Below are 27,346 nucleotides of genomic sequence, written 5' to 3' on the forward strand. Positions count from 1 at the left end.
TTCCTGGAGCGTGAGGGCGGGTTGGGGTTATTGCGCATGCGCTAGCTTCCGGGCTTGAGCGGAAGGTTTCATGGAGAGCGGTCTTCGGAGTCAGCGCGAATGGGCGCTCGGCGCATGCGCCGTCGCGTACATCGCGGCCACAGGCGGCAGAGGGGAAGATGGCGGCTGTGGTACAGAATGTGGTGAAGCTGTGAGTGGAACTGTCCCTCTTTCCCCCCCAGTTCCCCCCGGTTGGTTGTAATGGTACCGCCCGAACCGTGAAGAAGTGCGCAGGAGGGTTGTTGGGGAAGAGTCCATTCCGCTCGCGGGGGAGTTCGTGACGGGAGAATGGAAGGCGAGGGGTTAGCTATTGGATCTCTTTTTTTCTCCTCTACTCATTGCTTAGGACTGAAGTGGCCTTTTTAAAAAGTGGGTGATTCTCCTCTCAGGGGTGGGGGAACAAAATCCCCCGGACGGAGTATGTGTGTGTGGAGGGGGGGCGAGAATGAAAAAGTGCCCCCCGACCTTAAAGTTTCAGAAGTGAGGTATGTGGGGGGAAAAGAGACTAGGGAAACCTCAAGATGCCTTTTTAAAAGGGGGGGGGCGAGCTTTTCAAAAAAGAAAAACACAATTTATATAAAAAAGAACCCGAACCCCAATTTTGGAGCTTCGGGGGGGCAGAACCCCCCCCCCAATACTTGAAAGAAATAACAATTGATGGTGAGAGGAGCCTGTGGAGGCGACAAAAAAATCCCCTTAATATGTATATAATTGTGTGCTTAGGGATATATTTCTGGAAGGAAAACTGGAGGGGGGGAGGCAGAGAAAAAGGAAAAAAGGGGAAAATGGAGAGACTGGGGAGCATCTTCTCCAACCTGCCCTCCCCACCCCCAGGAATGTTGGATCACAACTCCCATCACCCCCAGCCTGCCCTTGTTATCTTTCTTCCTGGCCAACTTCACCAGGAGAAAAGGGCCGGGGAGGGTGTCATCAAATTTGGGATGGCTTTTTGGAGAAAATGACCCCCCCCCCCCCAAAAAGCCAAAGTCCTCAATGCAAGTTTGAGGGAGGTAATGAATTTCTTCTCTGGGCACCCAGCGTAGGGGATGGGAAAATGAAATGTGGGGGGGGGTGTTTCTTGTTCTTTAAAGCAACTGCAGCCATAGAGGAAAGAGGTGTGGGGTCGGAGAAGAAAAGGGGCAGCCTTTGGAAAGGGAGAATCCGGGCTCCGGTGTTTGGTTGCTGAATTAACTAATTTTCATGGCTGGGGCAGTGCCTTGAAGATAGAGAGTTTGCCTGACCTACTAACTCAGCCTTTCTCAACCTTTTGACCCTGGAGGAACCCCTGAAATATTTTTCAGGCCTGGGGGAGCCCCTGCACATTCAGGCTCAAATAGAGGCAGAAGTTACAAAATTATGATATTCGTTCCATGGGTAGGCCTGTAGAGATGCATTAACAGTGTTCTTAACTGAAAATAAAGAATGAAACTTACCTCTTTAAGGTGAAGTTGCCCGAATTTGGAATAATTTTTTGAATAAATTGTATCTCTCAGGGAACCCCTAGGAGCCTCTCGCAGAACCCGAGGGTGCCACGCAGCCCTGGCTGAGAAACCTTGTACTAACCTGTCAATAAGTGACATACTGTTATATTTATTTATTTATTTGATTTTTATTTTGAGTCAACTTACATACCTGAGGCTCCTGCTTCCTGTTTTCCCCACAACAACGACCCTGTGAGGAAGATGACCTTGATGGAGATAGGCAAGATCTGTTACCGAAGCATGGAGGGGTGGAACATCTCTAAGTCCCACACAGGCAGAAAATATGCGGAAGAGACTGATGTCAGTCCCACCAGGTAGGCCAGATCAGGGAATCAACTCCACAGGAAAGCTAAAACTACTTTTATTGAGAGTAGCTGTAACAACAGAATCTTGCAAGTCTGATTGCGCTGGACCTCCTCCCCCTTAGAGCTTAGTGGATTAGGGAGCTATCTGTTCGAGCCTCTTCCGCATATTTTCAGTCTGTGGAGGACTTAAGGTAAGTTTCAGCCCCCATCGCTTCAGGAACCGATTTGCAGATCTCTGTCAAAATAATCTTCCTTACTCTCTACATTCCACATGTTGAACAGGGAGAGCCAGTGTGGTTTAATGGTAAACGGCTTGGAGAGACCCGGATTTAAGTCCACCATCATCCGTAGAAACTCCCCGGGTGATTTGGTGCCAGTTGCTTTCTCTCAGCTCAACCTACCTTGCAGGGTTGTTGTCTGGAAAAATGACAGGGAGGACTATGTAGGTCCCATATAAGTCTAATAAATAGATGTATACTACCTTAAATTCCTGAAGGAAAGATGGGTGTAAATCTAATAAATAAACCTTTACTTTTGTAACTGACCTGGTTACATGACATGTCTTCTTTACAGTTTATGTTTATATAAATAACTATACTGTGGTCATTAACCAGCGCAAGGAGTTTATGTTTAGTGTGTTGTGGGAATCTGGTTCTTGTTTTCACATGTGTGAACTAGGCCATTACAAAGCAAATGGGGTTTATTTGTTTGGGCATTGCATGTTCTGTGAAGAGAGCCATTGACTGGGTTCTTACAACATGCCCAGTTTAGTCATTCAACCCATTTTCTGTGTTAATTGAGTTAATTTTCAAGGATAAGCCAGCAGTTCACAAACTAGCTTACCAGCAAATTTGAAGGTCAATTCAAGTTTGGGGTGGGCTGTGCATGCAAAAAAGGGGATTGCTGCCAGAACTCCTGCTATGCTTGAACAAGCCAGCAGCTGCCTTGATCTGTGTGAACGCCAGAACCAGTCAGGAGAGGGCTCCAGCTTTACCCTCTGTAACCCTAACATCGTTCAAAGGCAAAGCTGGATCATTGTGAAAACTCTCTTCTGTTCTGCCTGGACAAACTGGCCACTGAGTCGGGATTTTAAATTGTTGCAGCTTGTAGAGCCAATATTAACCCAAAGTAAAGGTGGAGTGAGAGATGAGAGTGGCTATCTTAAAAATAAAATTGTGCAAATTTAACAAGCCCATCCTTCTCATTAAAAATATCAGCTTAAATTTGATTTGGGGGAGCTTATTTCCAGTGAAAAAGTGTTATAAACTTGCAAGATGTGTTGCAGGAACATAATCAACTTCCCAGCCTCCCCGATCCTCAGATATTCCTGACTGAGTTAGGGGAGGGAAAGAGAGTTGCGGATAATAGATTGATATTAAATCTTCAGAAATCAAATTTGATGATTGGGGGTGCTGTATATTTTCTATAGGCAGCAAAGGATCATAACATTCCCTCCCCTGCTTTTCATTGGAGGTTTTTTGGGGGATGGTGAGTGCAAGCTAGAGAAAAACCCTGACCCAGGAAACAGAGGGGTGGACTGGAGATGTTTGAGAGGAATTTAAATTTCTTTTCACTTTCTTCCCACCTCTGGAGCAAAGGTGTGGTCTGAAGGAAAAATGAAAACTTCTCACATGGCAGATGGAGGGATAAAGTGGGAGGGCAGTGATTTCCCCATAGGAAGGTGTGTTGAAGGTTGGGGAGGGGAGTAACCAAAAACGGCTCCAGTTCTGAGCCCCAAAGATAGAAATTTCAGAAGAAGAGCAGTGGCCATAAAAATCAGAACTACTGGAGGAAATTGGGGAGTCCGCCCTTTTGAAAGGGTGAAGCCATGATGCATTTTGGCCCTACAAAGGAGAGGAACTGAAATCCTCAGAATGCCTGACTTAGTTGGGGTTTGGGCAGAACTGTAAAATGGCCCTCCTACTCAGGTATTTTTGAGTGCTGTGAAGAAATGCAGTAGAGATGGTTAAATCAGGAGCTTTGCTGTTTTATTACAAATTTCAGGTGAAAACCATGCTACGCGTTTATTTATGCAATAACTGAGCCAGGGTCAATTTAGTGTTTCTAAATTTCTTTAAGCTGTTTCAATCGACAGTTTATGATCAAGACTGAATATAAAACACTAAACAGAGTGGGATTCTGATTTAATTATTTAATTTTCTCTCCCACTCTTCAGTTCCCCCCCTCCTGGACAGCAAAATCGTATTGTTATTTTCCTTCAAGCAAGTTAAAATGCATCGGTTTCTGTACCCTCCTTTAGCTTTTTTTTGTCTGTGTGGCAAGCTTTAAACATTGAAATTACTATAATTATAGACTGTTCAATTAGAGAGACTTCATTGCTGCTGCACCACAGATTTTTAAAGAACGAGGGAGCAATGCAAGCTGTGTATATATGTGTACTCTCTCTCAGACATTTCTTCATTCTTTTCTCTTAGAATTTTCCATCTAAGCCTCTTTGCTAATGGAGTTATTGAATAGAATTTTCTTTCTTCAGTGAATGTACTAGATTGAAAGTGAGTTGCAGGACTATAAAACACCAGCCCCGCAGGTGCTGCTTTTGTTCTGAGAAGGAAAGCTGAAATCCAGGCTAATAATTTGAATTTCAAACCAGCCCCTTCACACTTAAACGTAACAGTATCTGAGTATGGGCCAGCTGTGTGAATGAAACATAAAGTCTGTCAAAAGACCTATCCTGCTAGGAAAGGGCTCTTGTAATGCTTAGGAAGTGAGATCACCCGTCTGTAGGTTAAATGGAGGCAGCTTTCCCTTCCCGTAAGTGATAATGTGATTCACTTGCAGCTGAGTATGATGGGTGAATCAAGATATTATAGTTTGTTCAACGGTAACTCATGCTTTAAGAATTAGCTTAATGTCACATACAAACCCATTTAGGGGCTCCCAAAGAACTAACTCAGTTCCCTGGGCGGAATGCAGGTTCTCCTAGAACTCCGCCAAAAGTTGGTGCTAGTTTGTACTTCTCAACACGAAAGAGGACATTACATAAGGGTTGGGGCCAGCATATTTAATTGAGTTGTAATTACAGCTAAATGAGATCAAATAACAATTTTTGCTGGCTTTGCAAGTTCTGCTTCCAGCATGTCCCTTTGAATTGGGACAGAAAAAACAGTGCACGCCCTTGTCCTGCCGAAAGGTGTTTCATTGATGGTTCTCTCCCACCCTTTTTTTCTCCTAGCCTTGGTGAACAATATTACAAGGATGCAATGGAGCAGTGCCATAATTACAATGCCCGGCTCTGTGCCGAGAGGAGTGTTCGATTGCCGTTCCTGGATTCGCAGACGGGGGTGGCGCAGAGTAACTGCTACATTTGGATGGAGAAGCGGCACAGGGGACCAGGTTGAGTATAAGGATGGCATGTGAAAACCTGGGCTCTAACAGGGATGCCCGTTCCGTGATGTCAGATTCAGGCAGCAGCTCCCTTGTTGTTCCCTGCTTAAGTATGTATGTGGGGTCTTGGGCTGAAGCCAGGTCTCACTTTTCTCATGAAACCCATTTGCTCATGGTAGGAAACCACTGTGCGATTTTGGGGGGGGGGTATTCCAAAACAGCAGCGTGAATTCTATCAAATCTATCAAATTTGTCACCGCCCGTCTCCTCCGAACGGATTATGCTAGCATAGCATGATTGAATTATGCTAGTCTAGACTAGAAATGCTCTTTTGATCCCTGCAGAGAGAGCTGCTAGAAGCGTTTGCCTTAAAACTCTTTTCCTGATGCTTTCTTCCCCAACTTTTTATGTAAATTAAATACAAGCATAGATTTCTTTTTTTGTTTGTTTTTGGAAGGTTTGGCGTCTGGCCAGCTCTATTCCTATCCGGCTCGGCGCTGGAGGAAAAAACGCCGCTCTCACCCTCCAGAGGATCCGAGACTTTCTTTCCCTACCGTTAAACCAGGTTTGCCTTGTCTGTATTGTACTAAGATTTCAATCTCCATCGTTACAGATGGAATCATAACAGAGCTTTTGCCTGGCAGAAATGATCCTCCAGGCGTACGTTACAGAATTTGGAATTGTCCAGGTAAATTCCAAGGTATTTGGAATGTCCCCCATCACAGATGCATGGGCTATCTGAGCAAGAGAACTCCGTAGTCCTAAATCAGCCGTGGAGAAGTACCTTTGTTTGTATCCTGTTACTTATATACTAGGGGGCGTGGTGGCTCAGCGGTCAAGACGCCAGGCTTGTCGACCGGAAGGTTGCAAGTTCGGCAGTTTGAGACCTGAGCGCCGCGTGACGGAGTGAGCTCCCGCACTCGCCCCAGCTCTTGCCAACTTAGCAATTCAAAAGCATGCAAATGCAAGTAGATAAACAGGTACCGCTTCGGCGCAAAGCGTTCCATGACTGTCATGCTGGCCACGTGACCGCGGAAGTGTCTTCGGACAACGCCGGCTCTTCGGCCATGAAACGGAGATGAGCACCGCCCCCTGGTGTCGGACACGACTAAACGGGAACCTTTACCTTTACCTTTTTTACTTATGTACTAGTGGGCCAACAGGACAGCCATGTGTTTCCCAAGTTGTCAGGTTGCGACTAAGAATTCTGTGCAGATCAACAGTAAGGGTGGCAAAAGAGAGGCAGATCACTCCGTCTTCCTGCCTGATTAGTTTCTGTGGCTCGCAAGGGGGTGCAGCAGAGGGGGAAGAACTTGGATTTCTGCATATGGTTTTCCCTAGTCCACATGGTTAAAGATAAGTTTTCATAGTAGTCTGGTGGAGAGGCAGACTTCCTCTCATTTAGAATCAGGGAAGAAGCGCAGGTGGTGGTCCATTAGATTGCCACTAAGCATCAGGCAGATTTCCTGCCAGATTGTTAGCCATTTAAAGTAGGACGATGAGGACCAGCGACCTCTCACTAAAGTTGCATTGCTGAAATAAAGCATGACGTAATCGGGTTTTCAGCGTCAGGAGAGACTAAGCTGCCATTCGCTCTGCAGCTTACACTATTTCAGAGGTAAACGTCGACTTGGTTTACTGACTTCAGTAAGCTTCCATGATAGCCTTGGGAAGATACCCTTTTAAATTTTACTCGGCCTGCTCTTTGGAAAACTGAGAAGCACCTTGGCGGTTTGTTTATCATATTTCTAGGGCCGCCCGTCTCACAAAAGCGTGACTCTGGGTGGCGTACGACAGTCAGTTAAAAAACCCAATAAACATGTAAGTCATTTCAAAAACCATAAAAAGCACGCAGGCAAGAAAAGATGATATTAGCCGCCAAAGGGGAGCCGTCGCAAGATCTCCCCGGTCTACCGGGACCCCCAGGCCCGATGGCATAGCCAGGTCTTGAGGGATTTGCGGAATGTCGAAAGGGATGGGGCTAACCTCACTTCCGGGGGGCGGGGAAATTCCATAAGCTGGGCGTCATGGCAGAGAATCCCGCCTCCCGGGACCTGCCAAGTGCAGTTCCCTGACAGACGGCATCCGCAGCATGCCTTCTCTGCCAGACCTTCTGGGGCGTCTGAGTGGAAGATCCGGCACTGATGACATTCTTGAAAGGCAGCTTCTCCAGGACCTTTGCCCTCTACCACAGGGGGTGCTGGGTATGTTTTAGAGCTGGGGCTGAAAGCATTGCAAGGGGCGGGGGGAGAGCGACGTTTTACAGCGGTCCATTCACCCAGAATGATCAGACTCTGGATACCATGCATCCCTCCGAAAATACCGTGTGAAAAAATACGGCAAAATTGCAGATAAATGTGTATCCGTATACGTGTAAACCTATTTCAGATTCTTTGAGGCTTATTGGAATGAATGGGTGAGGAGCAGGGTTAGTTTAAGGCCAAGAACAGTTTGAATAATGAGTGCTGGTGGGTTTTTTTTAATGTAAAGATGGTTTGCTTCTGCATGTAAGTGTGGTTCTGTGGTTTGAGATAAATATTTGTTTATGTTTTCCCTTAATGGGTCATGCTTTCTAAGGAACTAACTGTCCCTGATTTTATATAGTAATTAGTAAACCATTCTTCTAATGTAGATTTTTTGTTGTTATGAAATTCCTCACCCTGGCACCACTGACAGTCCTTTGAGATTTTCACCTCTGTTGTTTTTGCTTTTAATCAGCAGAATACCTGTGTATTTTTAAGGCTAATAAATTTGTTGTGGATAAAGCTCATGTATTTGTTGTTTTAAGCAGCAGATACAGGCAAAATATAAATAGTATGGTTAAGATACCATTACAGTAATTGAACAATTAGAATGCTATTATCCTGGCATACAGAGCGAATTAAAATTAATATCTCATGCCCTGTTTGATTTCCCAAATACTGAATGTTCCAAGATACATCATGAGGCAAACTGGCTGGTGGGTGAGGTTGTCAATTTTTGTGGAACTCCAAAATAATGTTGCCAGAGTCCTATGCTGCATCTGATAGCTCAGCTATCTTTTTTTTTTTTTAACCCATTCAGTTGTCTCTGATTCTTGGAGACTGCCTGGACATGTTTCTGCAGTTTTCTTGGCAAGGTTTTTTGGAAGGGGTTTGCCATTGCCTTCTTCCTGGGGCTGAGAGGGTGTGACTGGCCGAAGGTCACCCAGCTGGCTTGGTGCCCAAGGCGAGACTAGAACTCACGTCTCCCGGTTTCCAGCCTGATGCCTTAACCACTCGGCTATCTGTATTTATTTCCCACCTTCTGTATCTGCCAGGCCAGTTGTGTTGACTGGCAATTAGGCTATGGCGTTTGCATTTTGGTACCTAATAGATTTCTGCATTGGCCTTAGCTGTGGTCCCTGCCAGTTTTGTTTGTGTTATTTGGCCTAGCTAAGGAAGGTTTAGATTCTTTGTCTTAATGGCATTAAGACAATGAAATCTCAATTTTATTTTTGGCAGACACTGAGCAGGCCCTAAAGAAAGAAGGCTTAATCTCTCAGGATGGCAGCAGTTTGGAGGCCCTCTTAAGGACAGATCCTCTTGAGAAACGGAGCTTGCCTGATCCTCGCACCGATGAAGACAGCCTCAGCGAGTTCCCCGTTGCCAATAGCCGCACCCGGAAGGTATGGTAGAGAAGGGCAGCCTTGCCCGTCTTTACTTTCTCCAGGGAGCGCTGTGGTAAAGTAATACATCTTTCCTTTGGAAGATGCTCATGTATAGAACACATTGCTTCTGTGCTCGGCTTCGTTCATTCATTCAATTTAATAGTGTTTTTTATTAAAGCTTTTAAACCATTGAAAGTAAGAAAGAGAAGGGGAAGAGAAACAAAGAAAAAGCATATTACAGAAAGAAGAGTAATATGTATTGTTAGAGAGAGGTTAAAATATATTGTTCTTATAACTGATGTGAAGAATATCGGAAGCTACTTCCTTATATATTCCTTTTCTTTCATTTCTATTTTTCTTTCACTTTTTTCCATTAATTATGGCAGCCCATAAAAGTAAAATGAAAACAATTACAATAATACATAGCAGCTGGGAATAAATCACACCATAATCGCTAAAATAACTAAGAAATGCACATCCTCGGGGGCCCAGGCACAGAGCCAGGTCTTTATGGACTTACGAAGAGCCAGCAGGGTCAGGGCCATCCTGATCTCCAGAGGGAGGATGTTCCATCGGGCAGGTGATATGGCAGAAAAGGCACGTCCTTTAGGCCTTGCCGACGGGACCTGTAGCGTGCCCAGCCTGCCTGACTGGATTGGATGGGAAGAAACAACTGCGGAGAGACAGTCCCTCAGGTGACCTGGTCCCAAGCCATGAAGGGCTTTAAAGGTGACAAGCAGCACCTTGAATTGCACCCAAAAGCACGCTGGCAAACAGTGCGGCTCACGGGGCAGGGGTGTTACATGCGCTAAATAACCAGTCCCATTTACTCCCTGCGCTGCCGCATTCTGCACCAGTTGAAGCTCTTCAAGGGCAGCCCCATGTAGACTGCATTGCGGGAGTCCACACGGGAGGTCGCAGGGGCATCAGTGACAGTGAGCAGGTCCTCCAGGTCAAGGGACAGTCACAACTGGTGCACAACCCAAAGGTGTGCCAAGGCCCTCCTAGCCAAGGCTGCCACCTGCTCTTTGACCTGGAGCCGTGAGTCCAGGAGTAGCCCCAGATTGCGCACTGGGTCTGTCTTAGGCAATGCCACCCCATCCAGGAGTAACGATGGAAAGTCCCCCGGCAGCGGGAGGTCCAGACGGCCAAAGCCACTCCGTCTCGCTTGGGTTGAGCCTAATTATCTCAAAGATGGGGAAACTGGGGCCAGGCACTCTGGATTTGCACACTGGGTCCTAAACAATGGTTTGCTTAGGCACTGTTGAGTATACCACCACTGGTTTGGTTCACATGTTACAGCTCGTCATTCAGGGTTAGCTGAACTAGCTGCAGTGGCAAAGTCCCCATGTTATACCGTCATCGTAAGTCACGATCAGAGTTGGTTGGAGCTGGGCAGCTTCGAAATCAAATAAATAAATGATCTTTATCAAACGGTGATTGCTAGATTTATACCATGCGCCCAAGCCAAAGCAAGCCAACCACATGATGGTTCCCTGTGATGCGCAAGTAACCGCTGCTGTTTTGGTCTTGTAAATCCCTGTCCAGTTGTCTCTTGCGCCGTTCTTTTATGTTGTTTTGCTTCTCCCCCGCCACCTGTTTCTAGAACAAAGTGTTGATACTTCTTTTTCACCAGAACAGAGTCTGATGTGAACCGTACCTCGGTGTTCTTTGCCGTCACTGTAGGAAGTGGGGAGGGTGCTGCTCTGCTTCTCATCAGCATTTTTGACTTGGGGGGTGGCTGCCTTTCCAAAGGGTTTTTGGCCAAATCCCAGCATCAGCTAGGAGCCTGGTAAGGCAACCGAAGACAAAAAGTTCTGTGTGTGACAGAAAGGGCATATGTGGGGCTGGGGAGATGATAACGCTGAGGAACAGGAGTAACTTGGCTTTTCCGATGTGTGCTTGGCAACTGAGGCGAGAATGGGTTTGGGGTGAATCCAGCTGTTTTGATGTTATCAGACATCCTGTTTTTGATGACTATCATATGCTGATTGTATTTATTATTAGATACATGCAATAGTTATTGTCGTGTTACGGATTATATGTTGTGATACTATAATAAATAACTTGGGACTCAGGCTGAGGGCTCTATGGCAGCTACTCTCTGGCCTCTCCCCTTGAGAACAGTGACATCGATCTCCGGTTGGGAGAGGAATCAGAGATGGGATCACACCTCGTTCCTTTCTGTGTGCTGTGGCTCGGGGTCATAGAGGGAAACCAGACCAGCCCTTTATCCCTGGTTTATGCCGGTAATTAAAATTCAGTGCAAAGAGTGGTGGCTGGCTGGGGAATTCTGGGAGTTGAAGTCCACACACCTTCAAGTTGCCAAGGTTGACAAACACTGCACTCGGTGAATAAGGAAAACCACAGCTTATAAATGGCTGGTTCCATTCGACTTGAGAGAGCGTGAAATATTTGTTAGAGGACAAGAAACTAGAGATACGGTGGCAGCGCCCTGTGACCTATTTAAGTCCTCTCTATGTCATTTGGGTTGTACTTGCCTTTTGATTCAGCATCTGCATTGAAAATGGTCACTGATTTAGCAAGAACGTTGTTGTCCTTAGCATTTGTCCTGCATAATTGCAGAATTCCTTTGTTGTTGCACGGCACTTGTCTAGTTCTCACAGCGAAGCTGTCAGTGTGTGATGAGATGAGGGGGGTTGTTTATCAGCCAGCTTGTCACAGAGCCTGACACCGGCAGAGCTGTGATTTAGCAGAAATATTCCTTGGATAAACAAGACATCAGTTTCACATAGCTTTGTGCATCCTTTTTCTTTCTGTTTTAGCGGATCCTGGAACCTGATGATTTCTTGGATGATCTGGACGATGAGGATTACGAGGAAGACACCCCAAAACGACGAGGCAAAGGCAAGGCCAAGGTATGGTTGATGTGCCTGGCTTCAACATTTTTCCTGTTTCAACCTCTACCTGTGGGCTCATTGAACCTTACGTAGGCGTGTCTAATGCAGAGTAAGGAGGGCGTCTAGGCAACAGTAGGCAAGGAAATATCTAAAGCCCTTCTCTCAATCTTTGGACTCTGGAGGAACCCTTGAAATATTTTCCAGGCCTCGGGGAGCCCCTGCATATCCAGGCTCAAATAAAGGCCAGAAGTTACAAAATTATTATATTCGTTTCATGGGTAGGCCTGTCTAGATGCATTCACAGAGTTCTTAAACTAAGAATAAAGAAGGAAACTTACCTCTTTAACGTGTAGTTGCCCGAATTTGAAATGATTTTTTAAATAAATCGTGATCTCCCAGGGAACCCCTAGTGACCTCTTGCGGAACCCTGATTGAGAAACCCTGATCTAAAGTATTCTTACCTGCCATCTGAAAAATATCCTAGAGTGGTTTAGAGACATGAATAAATAGTCATTTTAAAATGGTTACAATTTTTTGCCCATCTTTCACTGGGTGGCAGTGTTGGTCTACATATTCCTGATTAGTGGAGCTCACTGAACCTACATAGGTAGTCTTTGCTTAACAACCCTAATTGGGACCAGCAACTCTGCCGCTAAGCGAAGCAGTTGCTAAGTGGGAAATCACGTGACTGCGATTGTGCTTTCTGGCTGGAAAGAGACAAGACTACTCAGTCTCACAGCTTCAGCTTTTCTTTGCCTCCTAACCACTCCCCCCCCCCTTTTGGAATGCTCAAATGCCTTTCAGTGTGTACAACGTCTTGTACCCACTGGAAGCAATTGATCACGGTGGCAGCCTGGGGCTGGGAGCCACGGACACGCTACGCAAACAGCTCGCTCTCTTGAAATCCCTTCCTCTTCGATCTCTCCGCTCTGCGAGGGGGCGGGAGAAAGAAAAAGGTTTTCTTTTTTTCGGTTTGCAACCTTAATTTATAGCTCAGTGCAGTGAGCGTGAACCCGGCCACGACAAATGTTAAATTAGGCGTGGCTTGGCATGAAGTGTGAACGCGGCCCCAGCGTCATGCTTCAGTTCTGTCTGTTTGAATTGCAGGAATAGGACCAACGATATGTGAGATTTAAACCTTAAGACCCAGCCATCCTAGATTTCACCTTTTCCCCCCCCAAACCAGAAAGAAAGAGTAGCCGTGAATTTTTTTTTAAAAACCTAATTTCCTTCTCTATGGGCTTACAGGGTAAAGGAGTTGGGAGTGCTCGGAAAAAGCTGGATGCTGCCATTTTGGAAGACAGAGACAAACCTTACGCATGTGACAGTGAGTAAGAAGGCGAGCGTGCTCTCTTGCTCTTACTGGCTTATAGGCTGGGAATCGCTCATGGTGTTAGGGTGGGGTTGTACGAATGCCCTGGTTGGGTCCCTTGGGAAGATGCGCAATGGGCTGGCTACACCCCCCTCCTTTTACTTGGCCCTCTGTTGACCGTGCGCTGTTCCGAGGGCTGTTTTGGGAGAGCTGAACTGCGTCACGAACAGGGATGCTGCTTTATCACAAGAGGCGAAGGGGATAAAATTTCTTTACCTGACCTGGGAAGATGGCAGGTTTTCCAGTTTTGCCTGGTGAAGAGTTCGGTGAAACGCGGAGACACGCAGCATTGACCGCCTTCCTTGCTGCCTGAAGTTGGCTCCCTAAGAGAGCATCTCACTGACCTTGGAAACAGATTCACTTGGTGTTCTCAGTTGGGGTCTTAGCTGTTCCTTTCTCTGTCCTGGAAGTGGGATGCTGGGAAAAGTTCTAACCCATTTCCTCTGGCAGATCCTAGGATTGGATCAAACAACACAGCACAGGAAGGAGAAGCTGTTTTACCCTGGAATTGTTTTGCTAGTATATTTGTACCTTATTGTACCTTGCGGGCAGACCCCGGAGTTACTGTGGGCAGTGCCTCCTCTGGTTCCACCTTGCACAACTTTTTGATCTTTGACCTATTCCCTGCATGCCAATCTGAAAAAAAAAGTAATGCCCATAAAACCTTGGTGATTAATGGAAAAGTTGGGGGTGAAGGGCGATTGGCAAGACCTTTCCAAAGGGCAGATCATGAGTTTTTGAAATTACTTTTCCTTCTCTCCTCCTCTACTCTCCTGTAAGAATTTTATACTACCCCTCTTAATTTGAAATAACACCAGTGAGCTTTATTTTTCTTTCCTCCTTTTTAATCGCTCTATATAGCTGACTCTGTGCATGTTATGTGTGTGACCTATAGACTGCCTTCACCTTTCTCTCATTCTCTTTCTGTATTTCAGATAGTTACAAACAAAAGCATACCTCGAAACCTCCTGACCGAGGTATTCCATTCTTTCTGTCTTGCTGTTTAATTTCCTCCTGACCTTGTTCTTCTGAAATGTTAGTTTTAAAAACTCTTTCTTTTTTTTTGAAGTGGGTCTTTTCACGCAGGGCACCAAAAATCCCTCCCTTCCTATGATACCTACTTTGCTTTTATGTATGTGGCATACCAAGGGGGGAAAGTAAATTTGTATATATATTTGGGAAAGGTACAGATTCTTTTGAAGTGTGATGGAGAATGTTGAATTGAGGATTCATCGTTTTTGTCTGAGATGGTGTCAAGCTGGGCTAAGTAAGGCCAAACGGAAAATATTCTGCTGCCCGGGGCGTAAAAGTGGCATGCTTGTTGTCAGAAAATTGTATTTATCCATTGGGGAGTGCTTATCTGGATTTTCAGGCACTCCCCCCTGCCATGGCTAATGAAATTACTTAACCCAGTTAAACAAAGCTAGTATGTTGTTGCAACAGAATGGTGCAGTGTAGTGTACCCCCAGTGAGTGTTCCAATCAGCCATGCATCCCATTCTCTTACCTTTCACATTCCATCATCTCTGAGCACATGCCGTCCCTCTGTGGCTTGGGGGTGGGCGGGCTGTGGATCCTTGAGTCTTGCTGAGAGTCTCCCCTTGGGTGGGTGGGTGGTGCCACCCTGGCCAGGTTAACAGTGGCACTCAGTGCCTGGACATTGGGCCTAATTAGCAGTGCCACAAGAGAGTGGTGTATGTTCAATGCAAATAACATACCATTCTTGCTTCTAAGGCTGTGAAAGCAAAGAAAAGAAAAAGGAGAAGGAAGGGAAACAGGATGGTGGGGGGAACATCTTTGCCAATGCTGGAATGGACTTTTGAGTTACAGCCAGGGTGGGATAACTGGCAATGACCCTTAGCTGCCTTCCTTTCATGCATGCACACAGAAAGAGATATTATCACAGGCACATACACATAGATATATAATGCATTTATATACATATATACTGTACACATACCCACACGTGTATAAAGCACTACTTATATAACATTTCGGAATTGTGAGTATACACACATGCAAACACGTTTCTGAGTTGCCCTTCACCTACAAAAGTGTGCTGTGATGAACTACCAATATAAAATTAGTGTCGGCAATATAAGTATGCAGTATGGTACATTAAACAGCTTTTCACTTTTTAAAGAAAACTGCATTTATCTCTCCGCTTTTTTCTGAGAGCTCACACAGGAGAGGTTTTCCCAACGCCATCCCTCTCCCAACCCCAGTCTTGTAAGGCAGACTGGATTAAGGGAGGGTAGCTCTGTGGTCCGGTGGCGGCTTGAACCTGGCCTCCCCAAGTTAAATCCAACTTCTAAGGCACACTGCCACCCCCATCTTGCTGGATTCTAATTCCCATCAGCCACAGCTGATTAAGGATTATGAGATCTGTAGTCCAGCACCACATAGAAGAGATCGTTTATCCTTTTGTTAAAGCTAGCTTCGTTCTCTTAACCAAGGAATGAGTTGGGTAGCGAATCCCCAGGGTCATTCAGACCAGACCAGCGATACCATTTCCAAGTCTGCCAGGCCAGATGTTGGATGTGGAAAGGGCTGACATCTGGTTTCGTTTTCTTTAGAACCTGTAAGATCTGTATGAGATACCTATTGTCCTAATTGGCATTCAGAGAGGCGTTTTTTTTCCCCTCCCTGCCTCTTCCCTGCTGGCCCCAGGCCCCATGGGGTGGGGGGAGCACCTGAGTTGGGACTTTGCCTTCTGCAGCTGAGATGACACGTTAACGCAGGAACAGTGTTCAAAAGGTCTTCACATTTTGTAAGCTCTGTTAATAATAGCCCAGGGTCTGAGTCTTCAGTTTTCATTGCCCCCATTAGGTGACCTCTGAACTATTTGCTGGACAGGTCCCTTCTTCCTCAGGGGTCTAGGTCACCCTTCCCAAAGGTAGTGTCCTCCAGGAGTGTTTGATCATATCTTCCCTGGCTCCCAGGGCCGTCTGTAGGCACTGGAGCCCAGTACATCCGGATAGCACCCATAGGGAAGGGTGGCCTGGACAGATGGCTTATGCCACCAATGGCCAGATCTTCAGATGGGGCTGTTCCTTTCTTTGAAGCGTTCATCATTTGTTGAAGCGTTTTAGCACAGCAGGAAAAAAAAAAAAAGGCCTTTCACAGGTGGTGATACCCAGAGTTTGATAATAAAATACAGTCTTGTAAATTTGGCCTCAGTAAGTTTTCCTCTAAAACAGGAGCGTCCTTCTCTTTCAAGCAGTTCTTGGCCTCGGGGATGGCGGGGGACGTGCGGTGGGCTTTACGACCTATTTGTATCAGGGATGTCTGTCCTAATTTCCAGAATATAGCTTTTGCCCACCTGGGAGGCAACTTTAGCGAATAAGAAAATGGCATGCTCCTCGTCAAGGTTTGCCCATTTCCACCCCCAAAACCCCTTTCGGTTTTTTTTTCCTGTTCCTCTGGAACTTCCCATCTCTAACAGAGCGACGGATGCTTTTTATTCTGCATTGGGCTGTGGTGGCTGGAGATAACGAAAGCACATTTGGAGGGCACCAATCTGGAAAGGCTGCCTTGGAACACGAAGGGACACTGGAGCCCTTCGAGGTATCCCAAAATGGCCATCTTCCTGAGCTCCTGCGACCTCACCAGACTTGACGCTGCCTGGAGAAATCTGGGTGGGTAGTTTTAACAGAAATAATCTGTCAGATTCCCCTTTCTGCCTTTGCTCCTCTACTGTGGAAAGAGAAGCTGTCGCTTGGAGAAGAAGGCTGTGGTTTCCTTGCCCTCCAGCAGATGCTCTGAATGAGATCTTCCTCCACATCCACTTTGGTTGTTGACTATAGTAGCAACGTAGAGCAGGACCTGCCAGCTCAGGTTCACACTTAATCCGCTGTGTTTATACAACCCTTAAGAGAGCTGTGACTTTTTTCTTCTTGGCAAATTAGAGCTCCATTTGCTGGACACACACACACACACAGACACACGTACGTGATAGACCTGCACAGCTTAAAGGATTTGGAGAGGATTTGTTTCTTTTTGTCCACCAGCAGCTCTACTGTTTCCTTCTAAATACGGTCTGTTTCCTTGTTTCCGGTCTGAGCTGTTTCCAAATTTGGAGCATGTTGTTTGGTGGATTCATCTGAGCTGCAAAGATGGTGATGGGTTACTTGTCTTCCCTCCCTTGCCTCTGAATATGTTCCTGGTGCCTTCTAAATCTAGAAGCTGGGATTGTCAGTTCTTCTGTGTTCCAAGGATTTGCCAAGAAAGATTGTAAGCAGGGAGGATGGTACTTTTCTGTCAAGGAGAGCAAAGAACAGCTAAAATGCAACCCAGTCCTCTTTCCATAGATAGATAGGGGAGCTGTGGACTCAGCGATGTTGCTAACCAACACTCCTAGCATGGCCTTGAAGGTGGATGCTGGGAGTTGTAATTCAGCAATATGTGGCAGGCCACAGATTCCTAACCTTTTAGTGCCAGGATTCCCTGTTCCACTAACACCCACCCTTTCCATTTCTGATCAGGGTCAAAGAGTGAGTCTGTTGGTTCATGTCATTCTTTGCCTTGATGGGGAGCTTGTTTTCTTTTTTAAAGCGTTATCTAAAGAATCGATGCTGGGTGCAAAAGAGGGAACTTTTCTTCTGTGGATTGCATGGAAACACCAGCTAATGCTGAAAATCATTATCAGCGTTTAGCTTTTGCAAGCGTCTTTGCCAGGCTGAGCTTAAACTGGCACAAGCATGTAGAAGGCTTTACAGAAAAAAGGGGGTGGCTTCGTGTTCCAAGCACCACATGAGCCAAAACTTGGCACGGGGAAGAGAACGAAAATGGAATCAGTGGTAAACTGAAAGACTGCAAGTCTTTCAGTTCTGAGAAGTCTAACTGGGATACAGGCTTAATTACAATAAAGTCTAGGGCCAGGATATTTATGCAAAAGAACTTATAGGAAAGGCTGGATTTGGGGAGGAAGGAAGCAAATCAGGTACATGGGGCCTGGGAGGAATTGCATAAGGGAGGAGTCTTGTGTAAACATGCATTTAGATTTTTCTCAATAATCACACTTAGAGAGACACAGGCATTATCCTGCACATGTGAAGGGCAGAAAAATGTTCTGCGCTGTCCATTGAATATCCTTAACCTTTGCTCTTTGGACATCAGATAACATCTGTAGAATTTCTGTTTCACGAGGACCAGAAGAGTGGTTTTCACCGTCCGTTGTCTGCATGCGCTCTGTGGATTGTTTGCAATGCTGGATTGCGGTGCTGAGTGTTGGTCATTCCATTATTGTGGCAAGTAGCCGTTCTGTTTGTGGCACTCAGTGAGCTGCCTTGGGAGTTTGCAGAGTTCCCTAGGACAGGATTGCGGGCAGAACTTGGGTGCTACTGAAGGAATCGGATTCTGCTCTGAGCAGCAGAGAATAGTTCTGTCACCCTGCTACCAGCTTCGTGCCACCATGGACACCCCTTCCACTTCTATAACAGTTTGGCCCGGTAGACAGCTGAGGAAGTGGGTGCCATGCTTTGGGGTGGCACTGAAGTTCAGCGGAGGACAGCCTAGCGGTGGGTTTTGCTGAGAAGGGATGTGGGAGGGTGCCCTTTCACTGCCGGTGCGGCCCTCAATCTATGCCTCTTACACTTCTTTCCTGTTCAGTCTGTGGGAAGCGCTACAAGAACCGTCCTGGCCTGAGCTACCACTACGCTCACTGCCACCTGGCAGAAGAAGAAGGGGAGGACAAGGAGGACTCACAGCCCCCCACACCTGTCTCTCAGAGATCAGAGGAGCAGAAAAGTAAGCTGGGGGAGCTGGTATCCCTCCCTTTACTTGTTTTGAGTTGGAGACAAGCCCCAGCGCCTGTTTTCTATGCTGGCATTCAGCCTGATCCCTGTGAACCAGGGAGAATGCCTTTGTTCAGCCCTGCTGGTCCTTGCGTAACTGAGGTTATGGAACAGTCTCGCTGTCAGATTGCATTTCGTCCGGCTTGGTGTTCGTCATATCCACTCCCTCCCCACCTCCTTGCTCGGTCCCTTGTCTTTGAATTGCCTGCAGCAGCCGGACTCTGAAAGTCCTAGCGCTACGCTGCCCAATTATGCTTAGCAACGGGCACATTCTGTAGTCCGGGGTGTTTCCTCCTCCTCGTTCGCAGGCCAATTCCCCCCACCCTTCCATTTTCAAAGCTAGCCGTGGTGCTCAAGGCCCACCTCCAACTATGAGAATTTACAGGCTATCATTGCTAGCCACGGTTAGAAACGGGCTTCACTACAGTGGTTTGAAATTAACTAAATGGTGGCAGGAGGGAGACACACCAAGGTTGCCTTCAGAGGTTAAAAAAATAAATAATTTGCGATGAGTATGTGTATTAGGAAGCAGGGCGCTGAGCCCAAGTTGTCTGTCTGATCTCTTAGTTATGCTACACAAAGCTTTTTTTTTTTTTACCCTTTTTTGAGTCTGGGGGTTAGCTGGGCTGCTGCTTGGACAGGCCTCTGCTCTGCTTTGAAAGACAAACCCCTTCTTTCCCAATAGCCAAGAAAGGCCCCGATGGCTTGGCTTTGCCCAATAATTACTGTGACTTTTGCCTGGGAGACTCGAAGATCAACAAGAAGACAGGGCAGCCCGAAGAGCTGGTTTCGTGCTCAGACTGCGGGCGATCAGGTATGTGAGCCAGCAGGAACCCTCTCTCCCACTTGGCTTCCCTTGAGAAAAGGGCAGGGGGCCCTCCAAAGGCGGGGTTCCATTTTGCCTTAGCCATTCATCTGCTAGGCCGCGCACCCGCCTTTCCTAGGGGAGGTGGTACGTCTTATAGCTGCTGCTCTCTCTCAACTCTCCAGGGCACCCCTCTTGCCTGCAGTTCACCCCAGTCATGATGGCCGCAGTGAAGACCTACCGCTGGCAGTGTATCGAATGCAAGTGCTGTAACATCTGTGGCACCTCTGAGAACGATGTGAGTTCACCTTTTTCCTCTCCCTTCCTGCCTCCAAAGGCTGACCTCCTGGTTCAGTTTGGAAGGCGTCTCCTTAGTTCTGCCTTCTTTGTTTTGGGGACAGCCCCCTTTCTCTCCTTGGGACTTGACCTCTCTCCCGTTCCCCCTCTTGTCCCGGATCCTTTGAAGCCTACTCCTTTGTGGTGGGTCCTCCTAGGTTAGATCTGAGTTTGAATTGCAAAACCTGGATTACTTCAGGTTTGCAGCCTAACTCACTTCACAAGGTGCTGTGAATGGGTTTGGGTGTTCACACAGCCTCCTTAAACTCACGATTGAGAACTTATTTTCTGGGTTTTCGTTGTACGCAGAATAATAAATTGAACGAACTAGAATTGTGCTGCATCGTGCTAGGCTGCTAAAGACCGATCAAGCTGAGGATGTTGGGCCAATGCAGCCGCTTAATTTGCTGCTAAGTTAAGAGCGTGCTGTGAACCTGGCCGTGGTATAAGTGGGAAGCATATCAGCTGCTTGGAGCTTTTTGGCATGGAAGGCCAGCTGCTAAACCTCTGGAATTCGAAACAGTTGCCTTGAGCTCAAAATGGGTTCTTCCAACCTCACCAGCTGGGTCCCAACGCTGTTCTGACCATTCTGGAGAGCATTCCAAGTTAGGGGGTGTTTTGTATGCCATGAGATGTTAATTTTGAGATTTATAAAAAGAAAGGGAGAAAGTACTTAAGTCCTCAGGGTACCCTTTTCCCCAACCCAAAAGGAGGTGGAATTACCAGCATTCTTCTTTATTGTGTCTCCCTCCCCATCTTCCTCAGGACCAGCTGCTGTTCTGTGACGATTGTGACCGTGGTTATCATATGTACTGCCTCACTCCACCTATGTCAGAACCCCCGGAAGGTGAGTGCTATTCTGCCCCCCTTCTTGTCCTTCCCCCTTCCCTCCTGTGTGAGATTTTGGATTGTGGAGGGTCTGCCATTGTTGAGCAGCCTGCTTCCTTCATTTGTATCTTCTTCCTTCCCTCCCTTGGCTGCCCAGGATGGACTTGGTGGTCCAGCTCATCAAGAAGGTCGAAGCTGGGAGCCACTATTGCACATAATGTTCTTTTTAAAGTCAAAATGTGGACTTGCAACTGAGAGCACTGTTCCATTCAGGGTCTCAAGGCCTGTGATTCCCCAGGATGAAATGCCCAGAATCCTGATGTTAAATAGCAGTATTTCAGAGTCCAAAATCTTGTTACAGCCTCTGTCTTCCAAGATTTTGGGCCTTCTGACATGAGATTTCAACCAAAAAAGCAAAGATCTCAGGATTCGCAGATAGGTACATGCGTGCGCGCACACATACATGTATGCTGCCCTCTTAAAGGGTTGCGAACCCTTCCTTTATCGTGACAAGGCAAAGCTGGTGGCTTCCAGCAAGCGCCTTGTTTCAAGAGCTGACTCAGGGGTCTGGGAGGATCCTTTCAGCTAGTGTTAATTTCAGATAGCCCATTAATTTTTACATCACTTAACAAGAGAACCGTGAGGTCACCGCTCAGACTGTGACAGGACTGGTTAGACTAAGGATGCAGAGGGAGGGTCACTGTGTGTGTGTTCATTTCTGCTGCAGCTCTTCGTTCTCACAAGGAGGTGACTCACAGAACTCTACCAGGCCCATTGCGTAGGCCCACGGGATGTGGGCCAGTGCGTTATCCCGTGCAGAAGTTCCTGGGATTAATCTTTACATCTCCAGTTAAACATTGGCTTGAGGATGTCATGACCTCTGCCCGAGAATTTGACATGCCAAATTTTGGCAGTAATGATTTGCTTTTCATCTCAGGAGAGTCCCAAACTGGCTTATACCTTGGATTGCTAGCCAGCATTTACCACCCATCAGCTTCCGGTCTGACCTAAAAGCCCTAAAAGAAACGAGGAGAAGCAGAGAAAGGGGGGAGAAGCTGACTTAGTCATAATTACACCGCAGTTCTTACTAGCTCTAGCTCGAATAGGAAAACAGTTCTGGGATGCAGGAACAGTTCTCTTGGTCAGAGCAATGGAACAGACAGCCGGTTTCCTTGTCTGCAGCAGCCAGGTAGAGTGATTCCTGTGGGGAGTCAGCGAAGAGAAACTTACGCCAGAGAGTCTTTTCCTTCAAGGGCATGTGCAGCTAAGCTCTTAACAGCCGCTGAGCCAGATGGTCTCTGCTCTGCGTCCCCTTGCAGTGAACCAGGCTTTACAATCAGAGTGATCCAGTTGCTTCAGTTTAGCAGTTGGTGGGAATTGCTTTCCATATACAGTAGGAGGGAAGAGGCCGTCTCAACAGCTGACTGATCCGCCACTTCGCGCCTCCCTTCCTCTTGGAGGCGAGCCCACCCTGGACCCCACACCTTTTCCCAGCGTGATGTGGACTGCCTTATTTGGCGTTTAGCAACCAAGCCTAAGACCAGACATCATAAATTCCTCTCTGTGTGCAGTCCATGTTTGGTGTGGTGGTGCCAGAAGGGGAGATTAAGTTATATAAAGAGATGGGCACAAAGACATTCTAGATCAGTGTTTCTCAGCCTTGGCAACTTGAAGCTGTGTGGACTTCAACTCCCAGAATTCCCCAGCCAGCTGTGCTGGCCGGGGAATTCTGGGAGTTGAAGCCCACCCGTCTTAAAGTTGCCATGGTTGAGAAACACTGATCTTGATGTTGGCCTCTTGCCTTCTGTTGAGCCCAGGGTGGGCATACAGGGGCAGGAAAGATACCCATCCTGTTCACATCTTAATCTGGCATTCTTTGCCACGTACTGTATGTTGAATCGTTTCCTTGCGTGATACGTTTATTTATAAACTTCCAGTCAGAGCCAGCTCGTTGTAGTAATTGAAAGTTAAGGTGCTGGGCAAGGATCAGAGAGACCCAGATCCCAGCTGTTGAAGCTCACAGGGTGATTTTGGGCCAGCCCAACCTGGTGTTGCCGCCGCGGGAGAAAACGTGGAGTAAGAAGAGCTGCCTACCTAGTTTGACAGGCAGCTGACGTAAATCAGGGGACAGATCCTTTTTCGTAGAAGTGAACAGCGGGTCTGCTTTTGCCCAGACATTTTGCAATTGCTCATGTATGTCATTTCTTGGTGCCTGACAAAGTTGCTGACCCCTGGCGCCCTTGGACTTCGGCCCCTGCCCCTCTTTCTCCTTGCAGGGAGCTGGAGCTGTCACCTCTGCCTGGATTTGCTGAAGGAGAAAGCCTCGATCTTCCAGAACCAGAACGCCTCCTGATTGCTCTTCAGTCTTGGAAGAGAGCCTTTGCTTGTCCACTCTTTCTCTTGGTTTTAGTCTTTCCTCGGCTTTTGGTCAGTGTCTCCCCTATTGGTTGGATCACGCGTACGCACACCCACACCCACGCCCCACTGCCTCTCCTTCTGTCATTCCCCCCGCCCCACCCCCCGTGGCAGTTTGGGCTTAGAAACCCTTCCCACCCCCTTAACCCTGCAGTAAGAACTTCATGGCCCTTTGCTCAAGAAACCCAGCATCCGCGGCAGGCTGAGGAGCACCAAGTGGAGGGAATCATGTCCGCAGCCTTGATAGAGCAGGAAAAAAAAGTCTTGGGATTAAGCCAGCCGTGATCTGGCAACATTGACTTGGGAGCACGGATGTTCCTTCTTGTCTCATATGCTTTTGGACTGAGGGTTCCGTCTGTATGAGCAAGGTCGAAAGAAAAAGGAAAGAAACCTTACTGAGTACTCCTTACTAATTTTTCCGTCCGCTTCCCTTTGTTCAGCACCAGCCCAGTGGCCTGGGACCCCCTTTTCCCCCAAAGCTTCCTTCCTCCCTGTAAGAAAGTCTTTTTGTCCCTAACGTGGTTCAAAAGTGGCACTACAGCAGCCTCTGAGAGGTTCTCGGGTGGCATAGAAACCCAGCCCTGGGCATCATCTAGGAGCCAAGGCTTGGCACAGGCAAACGCAACAGCAAAGTAACTTGGTTTGCCTCATTCAAAGCAATCATCTCTGACTTGCCAAAACAGGGCTATATCTTGGGTGAGTTGAGGAAAATCCAGTTTGCTTTAGATCAGGGGGGGAGAGTGTGTCCCATCCCTTTCTCCACTCCGTTTACCAAGTTCCCCAAGTATGGGCTTGGGTAACCGTTCCATATGCACAGATCGACATGGCGGTGGGTTTCGGAATACTTTCTTCGGAAGTCCGTGTGTGTGTGTGTGTGTGTGTGTGTGAGAGAGAGAGAGAGAGCATTTAAAATTGTATCAGGCTTTTTTTTTAAAAAAAAACACACACACTGGCATTAATCACTTCCTCCATTTTGGGGAGTCTGCAGGGATGTGTAAATTGTGTGGAGGACTCCAAGATCGATTCATTGTTTTTGGAAAAGATGCTCGAGGTTGTCCAGAGTTAGGCATCTTTTTGGTGGACGCTGGCTCTGCACCTTGGGGCTTGCTGAAATGAGCTGCTTTTCTTTGTTAGAAACTTCCTTGAGTCCCCGCCCCACATGTGTGCACGCACCAGAGGCAAGGCATAGAGCGAGCACTGTCTCTTCCATGTGCTTTTTCTCCCCCTTTGCTGCTTACTGATGGAAGCGCAACGGGACCCGGGGAGCTGAATTTCTCTTGCAGGAACAAAACCTACTTTTTCCACTTGGGTTATCCTCCTCCCCTTTGCCCCCAGTTTGAGGATTTGGTCTTGCTAATAAGTAATGCTTAAAAAAAAACACTTCCTGAATTCCCACTCCTTCTCTCCCCCCCCCCCACCATGACAAAGTTTTCTGCAACATCCAGATTGCAGAAGGAGAGGCGTTTCTCTGGAATAGGGTTTTTGTGTAATAATATACTTGTAATGTGCCTGATTTTTCTAAGATTGTCTTTAAAACCTACCTCCAGCCTCCCCCTTCGCGCATCCTTCCATGCCCTCTCCAAATGCGTCTGCCCTTCCTCTGCCCAAGTCTCCTGGTCTTTGCAGAAAGCAGGCAGAGACTCAGGACTGCCAAAGTGAGCGGGCTCTGCTTTCTCACCGGGTTGGGAGTGGCAATACAGTCTGCACGTGGGTGCCAGGATGAGTTGACTTGCGGCATGGCTGAACTCCACAAAGGAGTCTTCCCCCATTATTCTCCCTTACCCTGCTTGGCAGGAGAGGTCGACCCTTTTGACTCGGTGCCTCAGACTTTGCTGGGCTGCCCAGGGTGATCGACATTGGAGTCCAGCAGACTGGTAAGGTACCCAGTGGAGGGAATGATGGAGATGGGCCTTAGCGGGGCAGATTTGGCCCAAGGAGAGCTAGGAACAAAGTGGCCGTTGGCAGCCAAGTGGAAGCTTTGACCCAGCCACCTTCACCGCCTGGTCAGTCCTTCAAGCGGACTTGAGGCTTGAAGGCTAAGAGGTGTCCGTGTGGTCTTGTGAGCTCAGTTACGTGTAAGGGAGAGACAGCTATCGTTTGTGCACTGACTTGGCTCCGGATTCCCTCTCAGCTGTAGCCTTTTTTTAAAAAATAAACTAAACTCTTACACTTGATTTCTCTCCCCATACCCCAGGGGGATGTGGGGGCCCTCAGATGGACTGGCTGTCAGGCCCCATGCACCAAACAAAGGGAGACCGTTGTAGAAATGTTCCCTGGGGGTTGCTTGTCTCAGCTCCAGCCCGGGGCATTAGGTCCTCATTCGAAGCATCACGCCTGTGTCTTAAAAAGAAAAATTGCTACCCAAATAAAAAACCAAAATGGCTTCTTTGAACCTGTTTCATGGTAGCCTGGCTCTCTGGGCTGGGGGATAGTTTGAAAATCTGTTCAGCCCTGCGACGTTGTGGGAGTTCCATGCTCAGGTTAGTTCTGTCGGTTTGCGGGGTGGGGGGGAACAGGCTGTGATACCTCATTTTTTTCTCTCTGTGATGCCCACAAACAGTTGTGCAGCTTCGCACCTCCTCTGCACTGTGTCCTAATTTCCCCCCCTCTAGTACCTGCCTGTTCTCTGTTGAGTTGGTAGCTTGATTTCCTCCTTCCTTTCCAAGCATTTGATTTGTACTCCTTTTATTGCATAGGTTTGAAATTGGGGCTTTCTTTAAAAAGTAAACACTGAGACTTTTCATACCCCCAAACCCATCTTTTTATCGCAGTTGAAGCTGAAATATATTTTGGCTCCCTCCGATTTTATTTTAAGTCTGTAATAAGCATTAGCTAATAAATACTGCTTTTACACAGAAGGAGACTCCTGTGGTGTCTGTCCAACAATTGGGTGTGGATTTAAATTCTTTTCCTAAGTGGTACAGTTGAGCATGTGGCACCATTTTGGATTAAGCTCCCTTTTCTTGTCTCTAAAATCATGCTGCTTCCTTCCAAAGTCATGTTGCCTTTCCTCATGAGCAAGAGGCCAATACTGTCTTCTGAACTGACAGTTGCTGTCCAGTCTGCAGTTCCAGAGCTGGCCGAGAGATTTTGCTGCCTGGTGGGGAGAACCAGACGGAATGTCCTCAGCCAGTCTGTATCTAGAAGTGGATCAGCAGGGCAGCAGGGTAAGGGGCTTGGCTTTTTTTTTTTTTAATCGTGTCTGATTCTCAGAGACAGCCTGGACAAGTCCCTGCAGTTTTCTTAGCAAGGTTTTTCTGGAGTGGTTTGCCCTTGCCTCCTTCCTAGGGCTGGGAGAGAGTGGCTGGCCCAAGGTCACCCAGCTGGCTTCATGCTGAAGGCGGGACTAAAACTCAAAGCCTCCCGGTTTCTAGCCTGGTGCCTTCACCACTACGCCAAACTGGCTCTCTTAAAGGACTTGTTCAGGAGATGCATTATTCAAGTACTGTCTGCAAAAGCTTGGGCATCTTAATATTCTTAATATTCTTCTTTAAACATTACTGAGGCCCAGCTGCACCTACCAACTTGTGGTAGGCGACAGGTTTCTTTTGACAAGGCTGTCACAGATGTGTTTGGAGAATGTGGCTGCCTGTTGCAGAACATCCCATCTTCTGGATCTTTGGAATTCCACCACTCCCTGCCCTTGGCCTTCTCTTGCCTGGAATGGTTATTTGTCTTCTCCAAAGAATGGAGCCTGCCCCGCCCAGAGGAAGCTGTGGGTTCCTTTCCTGGGGATGGAAATCTTTACCTGACATTGCAGGATCTGCCTTCAGCCACTGTGGGGCAACCTACCCTTCCATATTTGTCCAATAACCTGCTGAAATCCACTTCCCTTTCCTCAGATTTCAGCCACAGACTCTGCAGATCTTGTCTTTTGGCAGTTCTGGACCTGTCACTTCGCAGTTCCTTGAGCATGATTTTCTCCTTTCCCTCTCCTGCCTTTGCCCGATGAGATATGGGCAGTTAAAATGTTTCATGTCACCCGTTTGTGCTTATTTGGTGGTTCCTCAGAAAAGTATTACCTAATTGCAAATTAGGATTCTTGGTGCGAATTTTGGCATCTGGATTGTGAGATGATTGAGTAGAGGCTGCCCTTCAGGCTTTGTAGCATCAAAACTGTTGGTGTTTACGTGCCAA

At 47.2% G+C, this 27,346-nt stretch overlaps 2 protein-coding genes across 5 annotated transcripts in view; both read left to right on the forward strand.

Moving 5' to 3' along the window:
* CAPN1 (calpain 1) overlaps positions 1-27,346 on the forward strand; it is a 242,784-nt gene that overhangs the window by 83,682 nt on the left and 131,756 nt on the right. The gene's annotated exons all lie outside the window — the stretch shown is intronic.
* Positions 45-26,067, forward strand: DPF2 (double PHD fingers 2). 4 transcript variants are annotated; one of them, XM_063317071.1, is made up of 12 exons: positions 45-190; positions 5,019-5,179; positions 5,628-5,735; positions 8,653-8,816; positions 11,585-11,677; positions 12,908-12,986; positions 13,967-14,008; positions 18,641-18,778; positions 19,511-19,639; positions 19,816-19,928; positions 20,732-20,813; positions 23,071-26,067. In XM_063317071.1, the coding sequence occupies exons 1-12, from the start codon at positions 159-161 to the stop codon at positions 23,145-23,147; spliced, it is 1,218 nt and encodes a 405-aa protein (XP_063173141.1). In that variant the 5' UTR covers positions 45-158; the 3' UTR covers positions 23,148-26,067. The 4 variants fall into 4 exon arrangements, with proteins under 4 accessions (XP_063173141.1, XP_063173139.1, XP_063173138.1 ...); XM_063317068.1 differs by having other exon boundaries at positions 138-341; XM_063317070.1 differs by lacking the exon at positions 45-190 and adding an exon at positions 323-408.

Source organism: Candoia aspera, chromosome 17 (genome assembly GCF_035149785.1).
Source record: "Candoia aspera isolate rCanAsp1 chromosome 17, rCanAsp1.hap2, whole genome shotgun sequence".
Classification (NCBI taxonomy): Eukaryota; Metazoa; Chordata; class Lepidosauria; order Squamata; family Boidae; genus Candoia; species Candoia aspera.